This window comes from Anopheles funestus, chromosome 3RL (genome assembly GCF_943734845.2).
Source record: "Anopheles funestus chromosome 3RL, idAnoFuneDA-416_04, whole genome shotgun sequence".
In the NCBI taxonomy this organism is placed as follows: Eukaryota; Metazoa; Arthropoda; class Insecta; order Diptera; family Culicidae; genus Anopheles; species Anopheles funestus.
In genome coordinates this window covers 46056119-46072879 of record NC_064599.1, presented here as the reverse complement: position 1 = coordinate 46072879, position 16761 = coordinate 46056119, and the positions used below count along the sequence as shown (strand labels likewise).

The 16761-nt window shown below is 37.8% G+C and overlaps 2 protein-coding genes across 8 annotated transcripts in view; both read left to right on the top strand.

Moving 5' to 3' along the window:
- LOC125769142 (choline transporter-like 2) overlaps window positions 1–8850 on the top strand; it is a 95995-nt gene extending 87145 nt beyond the window's left edge. For 3 of the 7 annotated variants that reach the window (XM_049437660.1, XM_049437659.1, XM_049437663.1), the window contains 9 exons: window positions 2324–2375; window positions 4512–4634; window positions 4698–4861; window positions 4927–5122; window positions 5335–5567; window positions 6556–6953; window positions 7018–7333; window positions 7405–8062; window positions 8137–8850. In XM_049437660.1, the coding sequence (XP_049293617.1) occupies window positions 2342–2375; window positions 4512–4634; window positions 4698–4861; window positions 4927–5122; window positions 5335–5567; window positions 6556–6953; window positions 7018–7333; window positions 7405–8062; window positions 8137–8228 (2214 nt within the window). In that variant the 5' untranslated portion in view covers window positions 2324–2341 and the 3' untranslated portion in view covers window positions 8229–8850. The other 4 variants (XM_049437658.1, XM_049437657.1, XM_049437656.1 and 1 more) reach the window with 4 other exon arrangements.
- A 116-nt stretch (window positions 8851–8966) lies between these two features.
- LOC125769143 (pendrin-like) lies at window positions 8967–15997 on the top strand. The gene is made up of 8 exons (XM_049437664.1): window positions 8967–12223; window positions 13183–13690; window positions 13762–13883; window positions 13960–14124; window positions 14214–14318; window positions 14402–14543; window positions 14660–15264; window positions 15352–15997. The coding sequence occupies exons 2-8, from the start codon at window positions 13231–13233 to the stop codon at window positions 15799–15801; spliced, it is 2049 nt and encodes a 682-aa protein (XP_049293621.1). The 5' UTR covers window positions 8967–12223; window positions 13183–13230; the 3' UTR covers window positions 15802–15997.
- Window positions 15998–16761: the final 764 nt, after the last annotated feature.

Here is a 16761-nt window from a genome sequence, read left to right as displayed (position 1 = left end):
ATCTCTTGCAAACGTACATTTAATAGTCTTGTGGAGTAAAAAGGAGCACACGTAACTATATACTTGAAAGCATCAGAAATACGATCGAATTTCAATCGCCCAGAACGGTCGTATTTTAACAGCTGGGGAAAAGAAAATACATCATCATTGATCCAACGATTCAGTAGTGCGTACCATTTCCTCAAACAGTTGTACTTGTATTAGAACGTTTCTTTGTATGGATTTCCGTTCAATCTGTTCAATCCCTCTTACGGCGGGTTGTGGTTGTACTATTAGAACATGTTTAAAAATAAATAACATATGCGATCTATGGTTAGACCATTCGTTGTCGAACTAGATCACTGATATATTCCTACATAAATAGATCATTTTTCGTAGTCTTATCTAATGCTTCTTGTTGTGTTTCCTAAACTTCTTCCGCGCATATGTAATGCGGAAAGGTTTGATTTCTCTTGAGTTATAGTATCTGTTGTTTGTCATATGAGAGTCGCATCAAGAGTCATGTAAGAGGCATGTAAGTTTATTCAATCATATCGTTAATTGATGATAATGAAAATTTTTAACTTGCCACTGTACAACAGCATGAGAACAAGATTGTTTTATTTCTATTTCCTAAATAATCTATGAATGAGACTGAAATTCCGTTCTAGGCTTAATTTACTATAAACATATTTTTGCTTTCATGTTATTGGAAAATACTATTTCCTTGTATTTCTAGGACCGTTATACTTTAAATAAAAATCCCTGTTTCGCTGTGAAGAAATTTGACAGAATGCCGATGCATGAATACAAATTTAATTGTGCAGATAAATCAATTCAACATAAGATAACTAAGAATCTTGTCCAGACACTTGACCAAGGATGGATAACCAAGGTTTAATATAATCCCAACATCAGAAGTTCGCTAAATATAATCAACAAAGACGTCAAAAGTGCAACAAAAAACCCAAGAAAAAATGAATTCTTGTCCTATAAAACAATAATCTTTTAAGTGAAGATTTTCCTTTTTTTCTCAAATAGTCACTACTGTAAGGATGTGTTTATAACAAAGTCATGAAGGTTAAAGGTAGAAGGAATATAGAAATTTGGCCTTTTGCAAATGTAACATGCGCAAAGACATTTGAGTTTCAGTTCTTTCGACATTTAATTACACGGTCTGAAACACAAACAGAGCACCCTTCGTTTTTTTCTTAAAATATGTATTCAACATAAATGTCTACAATATCCATACGGCAGAAACCATCATATTGGAAAATAATTAAAAAAAATATTAATTTGGTCGATTTAATATGATTCATAAACCTAGGCTCATACTTCATGCATCCATAATTTCACATGTCTTCTTGATACGGCCAGGCCATTCTAATCGAGCAAAAAAAAAAATCACATGTCTAAATATTATGGAACAGATTGTAATATAGCATTATATTCATTAAAAAACCCTGGTTAAAATGTATCAAAAATTTCTTACAATTTTTCAAACTGATGAAAAAAAAGATAAATCGAACAAAAAACTATATGGTTGTTGTTATTTGTTTTACCACCAAAAATATTTTTTTTCTATTTCGACCACTTAATAAGCGAGTTGTCATCTATTTTTTGTGTATGTAAGGCTTTCTCCGGGATGGAAGAAAGGAAGAGTTTAAAAAATGTTCATTTTTTTAACAATTGTTGAATTGTTCAATTTGAAGACATCCGGATTTGCGTTTGGGGCACTGTGCATGTTCCGTACTACATCATGCGGGAACAATAATTAACAGCAAACGTAACGTTCCTTTTTATATTCAACAAATTACATACTTTGAAGCTGGCAGGGTGTTCACAAGATTCATGCATTCTTTTATTATTATTTTGACTGAGTAAACTAAATAAAGCAGCCTATCTGCGTGTAAACTAAAGCTTACATAGCAAAGTAGATAGCATTTCTTTGCCTATGAAAGTTGTTATCAGACAAACACGTAGATTACTGTTTCAAGAGGCATTTTACACGAGCGCTTAAGCCTTACCGTTCTGTGAGTGGATGGTGATGATTCATAAAGTAACGCGGAAAAATTAAACTAATAACAGTCATAGTTTGTAGGCGAGAGAGAGAGATATATATGTACGGATGGGCAATTTAAAATTACTTCCAGTTGTAATGCAAACTAAAGCATTTAAAGATAAAGAGTACCTTTGCTACACTGGCGACCGTGCTGTACAATCTGTAACATCTAACGACACGGGCTCAAAGGCAGTGTGGTTTTAATGGCTTGATCATCGTGTGCAGTAGTGATCGGAACTCGCGTGTGAACCAGTTTTGTTTAGCTTTTTTCTCTTTTTGCAGGAGAACAATTTCTACATAATGGTCTGCTGTGGAAATGGCGATACAGGAATAGGTGAGTTATGTGCATACATTGCTTTGAGTTTATCTAATGAAAACACAAAAGTTGCTTTCAAAATTTGTACGATCACATTGAAACACAAAAGTCATAGTGCGGCCGTTTTATCGTCGAAAATGTGCGTCCCTGACAGTGTTCCCATTTTATGTTTTAGTTATACGATAAGGTATAGAGCGTTTTTTCGCTTGGTAGTGCGTGACTATTCCACAGTGTTCAAAAAACTGCAACATATGAAGGCATGCTACTATCAATGTGTTTGGGACGAATTTCATAAGCCAAATGAGTGATTATTTGAGGCAAATGTACAACTATACGCCCGCTAGTTTAAATTCATTTGAATGTTTATTTCATTAATTTTAATATCCACTAGTCGAATAGTTATCATCAAAATTAGCATAAATAATTCGTTTGTTTTGTTATGAGCAGTGAAGTTTGAATAAAAGCGAAATGGAAAAAAAAATAAAAATGATTCATATTATTTCCCAATATTGCATAGACAACAATTTCTTATTATTAGACCAGGTTAAAGTTACTCTAACGGAATAGATTTTTTGTTCAATTAATTTTGTACATTCGGTGCACGATTTCCAGAGGCAACTAACACGTCATGAGTTTGAAATTGGATGCTACGATATAATAATCTAGAGAGACAAAGACAGGTTAAGGCGTGTACAAACAGTGGTAAATAGATAGGGAGAGCGCGAGAATAGCAAATAGAGGAAGAGAAGAGAAACAGAGACGGAGCATCGAAACATCCACATCAATAATTACAGATCAAATGCATCCGATGCATTGCCCGTATATGCAATGACCGTGAGATTGACCTAACGAATGTAGCCTCAGATACGTTTAAGTACAAAACTGCATCCCAGTTGTAAGGCTAACTCCCAACTATGGAATAGTTTTCACTAAGTGAAACATTTGCGAACGGTTGCTCGAAGGGCAATTTTGTGCCTTTTGTCGCATAACGCTTACTTGCATGGTCAGCACCGTACATGTGTCTGGTGCTGTACCACTTGCCTGTACAGAGAATGGATAACCAGTAGCGTGTTAGAGCTCAGTGCGTTCAGCTGTTGATCAAACACCGATGTGACTCTAGAGTCACAAACGACTAGCGATAGAGTGTGTACGAACGGCTCATCGATCAGACGCAGTGTGTAGATCGCGGGCGTCAGTGAATAGCGTAGTGTAGTGTGCGTAGGTGTCGCTATTTTGCTAGCAAATCTTGAATTTCGACGACGATACGCAAGCCGGAGTATTACGAAATACTACAAGAACATTTAAGGGGCTTCTTATTTGCCGTGGTGACGTGTACCGCATGTAAAGCGGAGACAAATATGCGAAACGATTTTTCCGACTAGTTGTCTATGTTTTTTACCCATCTGCGTTGTTGAATTTCTTTCATTTTGTGAATAGGAAGAACGGTTAGCAGCACAACATATTCGGATACGGTAAAAGCCATATAATTCACTAGAGCATATAGGTGGCACAATGTTTCGTCTTCGACCTAACGCTAATTATTAGTGCAAAGTTAAACGTTAATTTCGTCATTTGTAAAGTGTTTGGTGAGTTTGAAGATTTGAAGAAATAGCAGAGTTTGAATAGTTTGAAATATTCATATTTCGTATCTTGACGCCATAGTTTAATACATATCGTTGTGCAGCGGTGATTTGTTTATGTTTTTAAGCAAGAGTTGGGTGTGAAAGTGTTACTTTTTGGCGTGTTTCACACCAACACTAAGTGTAGCAAAGTGGTATGCGTATGCGTGCGTTGGTTTTATTTGCTCATCACTAACATTAAGTTATGCGATAAGAGACTTTATCTTATCATATGTACCTTTTCCATGGTTTGAAGAGTTTCGTAAAGCTCACGCGATACAATACATTTTTCTGACTGCTGTAAACAGTGGCTTTGTGAACCCAGATTCATAAACAATCTATGCGATGGGATTGTGCTGTGGTGGTACAGATCGTGTGACAAAACATTCGAAAGAAGACATTCAACAGGCGGCAGAAAGTAAGCCCCCAACAATTTTGTACAAATGGCGAAAAAATCCTGCAGGAAGTTGAACACGTGTATACCGATACTAACGCAAATTTCTTTTCTCTTTTGTTTAATCTTACTTCAAAACAGGCGAACCACTTAAACATGATCCTGACTTCAAAGGACCTTTATCGAAACGATCATGTACGGATCTTCCCTGTTTGTTTTTATTTGTCACTTTTCTTTGTGCTTGGGGTTATGTAGCACACTATGGTAAGTAGAGCTAATTACTGAAGTAAACAGAGATTCATGGTATACAAAATTGACTTTATTTAGCTGTTCAACATGGCGACCTAAATCGACTGCTTGTGCCGATTGATTCTGATGGACGAAAATGTGGTGTTGATAGCGAAGTGCGCGACGAACCATATCTTGTGTTTTTTAACATAACCGAGTGTGCCAAAATTGATGTGCCAATTTCCGGATGTAGTACTACACAGGTTTGTAGCAGCTTTTCGCTATTCATTTTGAGGTTCGCATTATATAATTTGTTCTATATTTTTAGGTGTGTGTTAAACAATGTCCAAATGAAGATTTTGATTTCGAAACCGCCAACTGCAATCCTTTCAATCTTGACGAGATTCGCACAAAATTAATATGCAAGCAAAACGTGAAAAAGACTGACTTAAAGACATGCCAAATTATACGAGAGTACATCAAAGCCGACAGATGCGCACAGACGGTTCAAAAGAGCACCTCCTGTAAGTATTTGACTAACTATTAGAAATCTATTTAAAGTTTTATGAAGATAACCTTGTGGTCATTAATGTTTATAACGCATGGACTGTGTTTATGAGCATCGTAGTATCTAAACATGTAAATAGGGTAAAATCAAATATTGAAGCCGTCTTTCTGCTACGAGACTATCAAGCGACACCGTGTTACGATAACCAACAACTACTATTCCTTCCAGTGGCAAATCGATGCGTATCTAACATTCCTGAAGGGCAATGTGCACTCGTGCCTAAGCGAGTTCATCAACAGCCGGTTGCCAGTGACAAATTTCAACTTTCATCTGAACAATGTAAAGAAAAACGCGATCTCGAAAACATTTTAGAAGAAAAAATTGTTAAACTACAATCCTTTCTGGCAAGATACGTCAATAATCTCATATCCGTTGTAACAAACGACAATAGCGTGCATCAGGTTTGTGTTTTTTCTTCTGTTCGTTTTGTTGGTTATGATGTGCTATATTAAAATTACTTCACCTTACATAGTTATGACCAATGCTAATGATTGAATGAAATGCACTAATACGTTCGGTTTCAAACTAACCAATAATATTTAGTTGTACAGTTGAACTCATTTAGACGAGTTATGTAGGAAGCTTGATCTAAAGCTATTGTTTGTTTACAGATGACGTTTATTAACAAGCTCGACATTATAACACTGTATTCATCATCACCCTATTATCAATGCTCTGTTACTTATATTACCTTCCCTGTCTTTTCTTTTCATATATTCTCTCTCACGTCCGCTTGTCATAAAATCCACGATAAATTTCTCATCATGTCACGATCGGTATTGTATACGATTTATCAGTCTCGAAGCGATGCATTCCAGATGTGGGAACAATCACTAATGGGGCTCGTAATGTTCAGCAATCGGTGGACGAAGCGATAAAAAATTTAAAACTATTTATCGGGGTAGGTGCATTTTTGTCTGTTAAATAACGGTGGTTAAACTGGGTTGCTATCGTATAGTTCTTCTTTACTTCTACATTTAGATAAAAAAAACTACCGCAATCCTTGAACTTGAAATTTTCTTTTCATGAATGTCGACATGCTGACAACCTTCAGTAAAAAAATGGGGGTTTTAGTGAATTATTGTTAGCACGTACCCTACGTACGTCACTTGATAAAATGAATAGGCGATATTATCCATAACATAAAATTAACATTTAATTTGTATTCTTGACCGGCACAAAAAAACACACACACACATCTGATTGTCATCTTCTCTATACAAGTCAAAAATCAGATGCTAACCTTCCTTCATACACTTATGCAAACGAATATCGTAGAACTTGTTTAAACTATTTTGGTACTGTAGAGCTAAAAGTGTTGTGCATTATAATTTAATAAAAAATCCGGACAATCCAGTTTTCTTTAATAAGCATATTTCTCTGTTACAGACAAGCCAAATGATTGTGGAAGATATTTTGGAATCGTGGCGTATGATATTGGTGTTCGTGGCATGCTCTGTGCTGGCTAGTTTAATCCTCATAACGATGCTTCGATGGATAGCGAAACCAATGGTTTGGATTTCAATTATCGGTGTAATTGCAGCACTCAGCTATGGAGTGTATTACAGCTTCCGAGAATATCAAAGCATTCGTGCCAATCCTGTTGCAGCACACGTAAATGTGTCTCCAAATCTTAGCTCATTGGTAAACTCTTGGTTCAAGTCGGATCAGACCTGGCTGTGGATACTTATTGCCTTATCGGTTATACTGATTGTGCTACTCCTGGTCGTGCTGGTTCTACGGAAGAGGATTGTTATAGCAATTGCGCTTGTGAAGGAAGGTAGCAAGTAAGTTTCCACTGTAATACGTTCATTTCTCTATCGTTAATTGTGTGTCTTTTTCTATCTTTAGGGCTGTTAGTGCTAGTTACTCCACCGTATTTTTCCCCCTTTTGCCATGGATACTGCAGGCTGCAGTTTATTTGTTTGCTCTGCTGGTACTGTTGTTTTTGGCGTCTATTGGCGATCCTGTGCATAAAATTAATGGGCTAAATACATCAGCTACTTGCCTGTGCAGCAACGGATACAAGGAAGGAGATATTTGTGATCCTGTCGTATTCAATGAAAATTGTAAAGATACTAACAGAGCGTATGACCAAGGTCGATGCATTGATGCTGCATGTCACTTTCAAGAGGTGGATACGCCTACCATAGTTGGATACTTTCACGTAAATATGCTATTCTAGAAACCTGTTAGATATCTCTTGCTAACTTTCCGTTCTTTTCATTTTGTTTCTAGGCTCTAAATGTGATTGGATTTTTCTGGTGTATTTGCTTTGTATCTGCGTTCAGCGAAATGGTGTTAGCCTTTACATTTGCTACATGGTACTGGACGCGGCAGAAGTCTCGCCTGCCATTTTTCGTTCTGACGCGCGGTGTCACAAGAACGATCTTGTACCATCTAGGCACGCTAGCATTCGGTTCATTAATTATTGCTATCTGCAAAATTATCCGAGCCTTTCTTGAATATCTCGATCACAAACTGAAACGCTATGACAATGGAGTAACACGTGCCATCTTATGCTGCTGTCGTTGTTTCTTTTGGTGTTTGGAAAGCTTTTTGAAATTTTTGAACACGAACGCGTACATCATGTGTGCAATTTATGGAAAAAATTTTTGCTCTAGTGCAAAAGATGCTTTCAGTTTGCTCACGCGCAACGTGCTGCGAGTAATTGCGCTGGATAAGGTGACGGGATTCTTGTTCTTCTTATCTAAGCTATTGCTTGCTTCTGGTATGGCAGCCATAACATACACTTATTTCGATAGTGATTTGCCGAAAACACCATTGAATTTCCCGTTTGTACCAGCTGTGTTTGTGTTCATTGGAACATACATCATTGCGTCCATATTCTTCAGCGTTTACTCTGTTGCTGTAGACACGTTGTTTTTGTGTTTTTGTAAGTATTTAATCATCCATACATGAAATACTATAATAACTCTCATCATCAATCATGTTTTAACCTTTTTACAGTGGAAGATATCGAACGTAATGATGGCAGTGCTGAGCGCCCATTCGTCATGTCTAAAGGATTGCTCAAAATACTGGGTAAAAAGCAAAAGTAAATCGTAACGATTTCCAAAGATTGTACTAATGTGAGTGAAAATCATCGCATAAGAAGTTCAACACATCAATTAAATTCAACAGCAATAAATATTAACAATTTGTGGTCCACCATGAAATACGACACGTTTTGAGGCAGCGATCCTGTATATATTTGGAAAAATAGCTGTTCCCTTGTGTATCTAAAAGCTTACACAAATAATCTAATGTTAAGTCTATATTTTTATACTAATTTATACGTAATATCATAGGAATGATACAAGCAAATGCAACAATGGTTCAGCAGGCTAAGTAAGGCATTTAAAACAAAGCATGAATTGTGATCGACAATGTGAAAGGAACTTATGAAAATGTTAAAGGATAGGGTTTAATAAACTTATACCATATTTTGCAAATATGAATAATATATCTACATATTCGTCACAATACGGATTACAATTTTTGATATCTTACCTTTGAACATAAAGCAGTCATATTGAAATCTGGATCAAAATAATCAATTAGAACTGAAAAATCTGTGTTCTACCCTGGTAGCACAAAGCGCGGGGATTTTTTTTGCATGAACGATATTAAACTGTTAAATGTAATGGAACATTGAGCATGAATAAAACACATTTTTTTAAAACTGTAGATCTTATGTGCTTATTCAGTAGTGTGCGTACCATATTAGTGAAACACATAATGGTTTGCATACTTTAATAAAGTTTCCTTGCAGAAATCTAAATTTTCACATCAGAATATCTTTAAATCTATTCGGCGATGAACTTAACACTACAACTACCTAGCATTTTTTCCTAACGTTTTTCGTTCGTGGTTAATTTTTAACACTAGATTCGGTAGTGGTAATCTTGACAGTAGTGGCATTTTGACTGGAACGCTTCATTTACTGAACACTTTTTTGGTGGTTAAACAATCCTAAGATAGTTATATAGAACGATCTCAAATAAACAATAAAATATACTTCAACATAAAAAAAGAAAAACTCTTAAAATGCTTGGTACTTCTAAAGTTAAACATTTTCGATGCGTTGAAGTATATTTCATTGTATGTTTCAGAACGTACTATAGAATATTTATGTAAAACTCATGCTTCAACTACCTTAGTCGTTTAACTCCAAAAAATAATTTAATGTAAATGAATCGTTCCAGTCAAAAAGATTGGTCCTGTAGTTCTAGTGTTAATTGATAAATAATATATTCCATACACGTTTTATTCGGTCCCCATTTGTAGTAAAATGTAAAATGGGGAAAATGTAAAATCGTAAACTAATAAGCTTTATGAATTGCGTAACAAGCATGTAACTTAAATGCATATAACTTCCATAAAGCAATGGCTTAGATTAAACCAACTATACCCCTTCCGGGGGGCGACTCGGTGGTGATCCACTGACTCGTAAAAATAAGTCTAGTAAGCCAGAAATGGCCTAACAGGTTTTAAAGCCAATAAGAAAGAGATACTAATTCGTTAAAGTGTTTTTGATGGATTAGCACAGCTGTCATTGTTTAATTGAATATCACAAAAAGAAGTGACCTATCTGATTTTTAGAAAATGCCCAAGCCGCTGTGAAACTTATCGTTTGTGGTTGTTAATAATTTTTATTTTGTTATGTTTTTTTAATTAAATAAGCATAAAATAGCTAATTTGAATAATGCGTATCAGCTACTCAAACTTAGTTTAAGGGAAGATACACAGTTACCATGCTCGAAAATTCTATTGAAAAGGTTTTACATTCGCTCAAAGTTCATGGTTTCAGAATTGTTTGGTTAAATAAAAAGTTACAACCCGATAAAAACATGTTAAAATGTTTTTTTTTATCAAAAACAATGTTCTGAAAATCGGTAGGCAATATTTTTTGGAGACCTGTGACTCGCTTATTTTAAAATTTTCTTCACGCAGCGGAAAAAATATTTTTGTTTTATGGGTGATATTTTATCAACCAGAAACTTGTTCAGAAAAGTTGTTTATTCTTCTTTACTTCTTGGCTTACATTTGAACTATTTTTCGTTTTTTATATTTAAATTCTTTAATTTTAAATTTTAATTTTGAAATAAACAACGAATCGGTCAAGACTTCATTCTTCCATCTTCTGCAGCATGCGATCTTCGGCAGGTTAAGTTTCACCTGATCCAGTTAAAGAGTGACTGTGCACCACTACGTCTCGAGACAAATGGCTCATAGAGCACCTTTTTGGTAGAGCATGAATCAGGCATCCTCATCACGTGCTCCAGTCATTTTATCTTTCCAGACTTCTACTTCTCCAATCAAACAGACAGACTATTCCAAGCTGCTCAAGTAGATCTTAGCTCATTTTTCCTCTCCACACGATTGTTTACAAACATCGCTAGAGATAGTCCATACCAGTACCAGCCGCTCTATAGAGGCGAGAGCGCAGGTGTCCTCCGCCAGTCAAGGCTCGAGACGTGCGATGTAGTAGTTGTTTTGTACAAGTCTTTGTATATGTTTATTGCTCGAAAATATACAGTTTTACGCAACCTAGCTTAACTGGCAATAAGAGAACAAGGAGTGGCGGGTGATCGGAGATGATCTCCGCTCAAGATGATGGAAGTGTAAGAATTTTATTAGCATGCATAAGCTCAACATACCGAAAATTCCGCTGGGTCTAGATGCCATATCATCAATTTATTTGACGAATAAGAGTCTCGAGTACAACGGAAACCCCAGTCCTTTAAACACGATATCCTGGTCAACGGAAAATATTTCGCAACTGTCGTCGGCCTCCGTCAAGCCTAGTTACTTTGCCTTCGTCGCATTGGTCGCAGATGAGTGGGAGCTGGGTGTTATACACCCAGTATACAAAAGGGTGACAGACTACACTGTACCATCTTCCGAGCCATAATATTCACATCCTAAATGCCGCCAACAACATCCAGTTCCAAATACTTTCCTACAGACTAGCGCCATCGACTTTACGACGGCCTACGACATCATCCGAGCTATGGAACAGTATGCGGCAGTTCGGATAGCCTAAGAAGCTAGTATGGCTGTTTGGCCTACGACCCTATTCTTTCTTTGATCGGCTATTATTTAATCCTTTTCGTGCGAATGTCTTGCTCCGCTTAATAGATCATACCTAGGTCCCAGACACTTCTCTATTTTATAAATATTTCGGTTCCTTCCGAGTTCCGGGTTCTCGATCGCTAGTCTTATTTCGTCAAATGGCTTACAAGGTCATCTTCCCCGTGCTCCTGTCTCGTCGGAAAGCCAGCGTGTCTTAATTGATGAAAGTTCTTTTGGATGCCAGTACAGTAAAGGACTTCAGGAAAAAAGGAATTCGGGTATGGGTGGCCTGTACTATCTTTTGAGTAGCGTCGAATTGATTCTATTGTTCTGCTATTGCGCCGGAAAAAATTATCTATCTTTAACTATTAAGCTATTCTTTTTACTAAGCTGTCTTCGTAGATAATTGGATGGTGTTCGTATGAAAGTATGTATAGTGAATGTTTCTTTTAGCAGAAATTTATTTATCAATGGGGATGGATATCAACAAACGATTAATGTATTTTAATAGTCCGAAAGCCTCTTCCTTACCGTGCGTTTGCTTGACAAGTTTTCGTTGAAGGTTACCCAATTTCACACTTTTATTGATCCGCACTCGAACAAACACGTGAGTGATGTTTTTTAAATCATGACCTTGCCTCGCCTCACAAAACTCCATCAAATCTCGAGCATTCTTCCAGAGATCACTCTATTAGACGGGAATGTTGACTCTTTTGATGACCAAATGATAATCGTACCAAGTTGCTAATTGATCATCGCTGATGATTAGCAACTTTGTGATACGATTATTTGAAGTGCGAAACGAAATTCAGCTACGGCACACTGAAGCAGATGTGAACCAACGATATCTTTGTTCATAAATGTTCAATTTAGTCTTTAGTGTACCGTCAGTCCGATCAGATCGTTTCATAAGATCAATCGGATAACGGCGTCCCGGTAACGCGGTAAACCTAGACTTAAGAAGGTTTTCTTTATTCAGGTGTGTACAAAAACTTTACTATGTGGATTTCGGTAATGTTTTCCCCGTATCAGTACAGTTCCTCTTCAGGCATGTAAAAGTGGTGAGCAAGCATTGTGGAGTTTGGAAACGAAAACTAGTGCAGGAGAAAAGTTATATAAATTTGCTATAATATAGCAGAAGACAAGATTGTTTTTTTAATTAAAGCCTTTAGCTGTAAAAGTTGGAGGGCACGTGTTATATCATGTGACGCAGTTCGTTTAAATTTACCTTAAGTGTTGTGCTACATTGGAAATGTTTTTAAAGTTATACTTTACATTACGTATGATGGATGATTTCATTCAATTTTACAGATCACTTTACACAGCTATTCGCTTCAATAGCCATTTATCACGTGTATGCTAATTTTATTTCAAATTTCAAGCATCTCATTTCTAGATTCTGTATGAATAACATTTTTCACATTTCCTTTGCTAGTATCATATTCCAATTGGTTTTATCATTGATCAGTTCTGAGAGCGTCACGATTGGAACAACAGCGCGTATTGTTGTAACATGGTGTAAGCTCACAAGTGCAGACGTTGAATATAATGCACGAATTGTGGCAAGCTGGTTTTATATACCACACACCGACGTACATAGCCTTAAAAACGATAATATAAACACACCTGTAAAATGTGTTCAATCAACAAAATTCTTTTCTTCAATATTGCAACGACGGCGCACACCTTTTGCTTAGGGATGAAGCTATTACCCTTGAAATGAGTGACAATCTTTTCCAGCTACCTGTTGCTATGTTTGATCAATCAATTGGCCAATGCTATTCTTCAAATGTGCTAAACAGATGCAAAGATGTCTGTATTATATTTGTGGCGAAGTCTATTAAAATGCTTTTTCTCCCCTTAGTTTAAATTTCGTCTAACTTTATACGCAACACTTTTTTGACATTTTTGCGTTCCCACATTTATACTTGGCAACAGGTTTGTGGGAAATTCTCATCAGTAGTGTGTTACCATTTGTCAACCAACATGCCCCGTCCTCGCAACTCCAATGGAGTTGCCAATCCTGCCTACAGCCGTGATGGCAATGAAACACCAGAAAGGACTGGTGGCCGACGGTCGAGGCCCAAGATATCGCAGGTTATCGTCACCCGGCCACATTATCAGCAGGAGGATCTCAACGATGCCTTCAATTACTTCAAACCGAAGTCCAACTTTTACCAGGAAGCAATGGAAAGCATGCGCGAAATGGACACCAAAACGTGTCTTACTGGGCTATTTCCGATCTTTCAATGGCTTCCGGAGTATTCATTTCCCAGCGATTTCATTGGAGATCTCATCAGTGGCTTAACTGTTGGTGTCATGCATATACCGCAGGGGATGGGATATGCGCTTATAGCTAACATGCCTCCAATCACCGGAATCTATACAGCATTCTTTCCAGTATTTATTTACTTCCTTTTGGGCACGTCAAGACATAATTCCATGGGTATGTGTGCGCCTTCCAGCGAGCCGGCAATTCAAATGTTGCATAAAGCTACATGATGATATCTCCCATAGGTACATTGGCCGTTGTTTCTATCATGACCGGTAAAGTTGTTTACAATCATTCTGGCGAGGGTTCCAACTACACAAACTTGGAGGTCGGAACTGCGTTGTGTTTTTTAGTCGGTATCATACAGGTAACTTCTCGAATAGCAACAAATTATAAAACTTACATTTATTAAAACGAACAAACATTCATCGTATTACCTGCAGCTTGTAATGTGTCTTCTGAGGATGGGTGCAGCATCATTTTTACTGTCCGAAGCATTGGTTTCCGGATTCACCACTGGGGCAGCCGTGTATGTGTTTACATCGCAAATGAAGGACATTTTAGGTGTTACGCTTCCACCGCTGGGCAGTAGATTTGAAATTGTTTATGTATGTCGAAGAGTGAACCATTCCCATACCGGGATATTGGACAAATTTTTAACTAACCATCTGAATATTATACGTCATTCTCCTTAAAGACTTACTACGAGCTTGGGAAAAGAATACCTGATACGAATCTCGTTAATTTGGCTATAGCGATCGTTGCAGTCATTATTCTATTGATCAATAATGAAATAATTAAGGTTTGTACCTTTACATAACCAACAGTTCAGATGATCGATCACGATGTATGAGCAATTGTACATTTACTGTCTAAATGTTTCAGCCACGCCTAGCCAAACTGTGCATCATTCCGATTCCGATCCAGCTCATACTCGTTGTCAGTGGTACTCTGCTATCGATCCAGTATAATCTAAAAGAAAATTATGGATTAAAAGTAGTTGGAACAATTCCCCAAGGGCTGCCGGGTGAGTAACTCGGTTGAGATATACGTGTTGCTGGGGTCACGCGAGGTCTAGCGCATAATTGTGGATGGAGAAACTCGTATTGCAATAATGGAACAACTTTTACAATCCTTTTCCAGCACCTAAACTTCCTAATTTCGATATACTACCGGAAATTTTCATGGAAAGTATCACTGTGGCGATCGTCGGGTACACCGTATCCGTATCGTTGGGAATAATTTTTGCTAAGAAAGAGAACTACGAAATCGGCTTCAACCAGGAATTGTTGGCACTGGGTGCCGGCAATGTATTTGGTTCGTTCTTCTCGTGCTACCCGTATGCAGCGTCACTGTCCCGAGCCGCGATCCAGTATTTGGCGGGTGGAAAAACACAAATTACTGGTCTCGTTTCATGCAGTTTACTTGCAGTGGTGTTACTGTTTGTTGCATCCTTTTTCCAACCATTACCTCGGTGCGTTCTAGCCAGTATTATTGCCGTTTCGGTGCAAGGCTTGTTGATGCAAGCTAAAGATCTTCCAAAGTTCTGGCGCCAGGGTTTCTTCGATGGAGTAACCTGGGTGCTTACATTTGTATCGGTAGTGTTTATATCGATTGACGTTGGTTTGCTGGTCGGATTTGCACTCAGCGTTTCAAGCATCTTTTTCCGCGCACTCAAACCGTACATGTGCAAGATGGGCAATGTACCCAACTCGGATGTATACTTGGACATAACTCGCTACGAAGGGGTACGTCACAATCTGAACAGGCTTTTGTGTTTGAAGTGTTGCTATAATATTGGTATGATTCTTTCGACATTGTTTTTTTTTCTTCAGTTGATCGAGCATCGTGGTATCAAGATTATACATTACAGTGGAGGACTCCATTTCGCTTCACGTGCCGTGTTCAAAAACAACATATGCCAGTTTCTGGACATAAATCTAACCGAAGAAACGAAGCGACACAAAGCGCCAGATTTCGTAGAAGCGGACGATGCAACCAAATACCTCATCCTGGATTTTACTGCCCTCAGCTATATCGACCCGTCTGCCATCTCCACATTTAAAACATTCATTAAGGATCTGGAGGTAATCGATGTACAAACTCTCCTCGCAGGTTGCTCACCGTTGGTGTTTGAAAAGATGAAGAAATGCAATTTTATCGGTGGTGAGGAAAATTATGTTCGCACTTATCCTACTATCCACGATGCCGTCCACTACGCTCAGAAGCAGTTGAGATTGCGCGCTGGTGTTGTGCCGCATACGATTCAAGAAGCACGATTATAAGTGTTTCGCCGAAGTTTATTCGTTTACTCGCAATTTTCAGCTGATAGTGTAAGCAGGTTTTTAGAAATGTAGCATAATATAATCTCATAGGAAGAAAATGCTCTATCACGGTCATGTAATTGCGTGAATGTAATAAAACCAAAAAAAAAAAGAATTTGTACGCACTAGTCAATATTAGTTGCGTATAAAAGGAGAAGAGTGTGTTCTGTTGTCAGTGTATGCAGCAATACCGTACTGATTTGGGTACGAGCCGAAGCCTCATTAAAGGATAATATAGGCCCTCCATACCTTACTCTGACTCAATAGTCCACGGCGTACAGAACGGTAACATATCTTTCAAAATATCTGAGCTTGAGTATACGTGGAAATCCAACCTTTTGGGAAGATGGGCCGATGGACCTAAATTGAACAGCCAGCGTCTGTTTTCCATGTTAGGGCAGGATGGATGTCTCTTCCGTTCTTGCACCGTACTTTTAACAACTAACACCTAAGACAAGACAGGGGCAGGGGGAGAAGTCTTGCGAGCCACCTTCAATACCACCGCAACGATAAGTTTGCATGAAATTTCGTCTCGGATTAACAGATATCGACCCACGCTACGGAACAAGGACAACGATTGGAAACTCGCGTCATAGAATTACAAATCCATCACAGCTTCCGGAAGTTCTTGCATGTTTTCGAACGAGGTGAGGGCTTTTTTTAAATGTTACTGAGTTTATTTGTTCACTTTATTCTACTAAACCCACTTGTTCCCTCACCCTTGCTTTTTGCCCTGCGAGAGATCTAACAGAAGGGTGTTGTTCTATCGAACTCTCTCAAACCGTGCTGAATGGGACCTAACTCCTTTTATTAAACTTTAAATTTCCTTCGAATTCTTATGACGAACGCTTCCTATTCCTCGTGGCCTTCCTTTGTGAGTTTTAGCGCTCCGTGTTCTATACGAGTCAGCGTGTTGCTGCA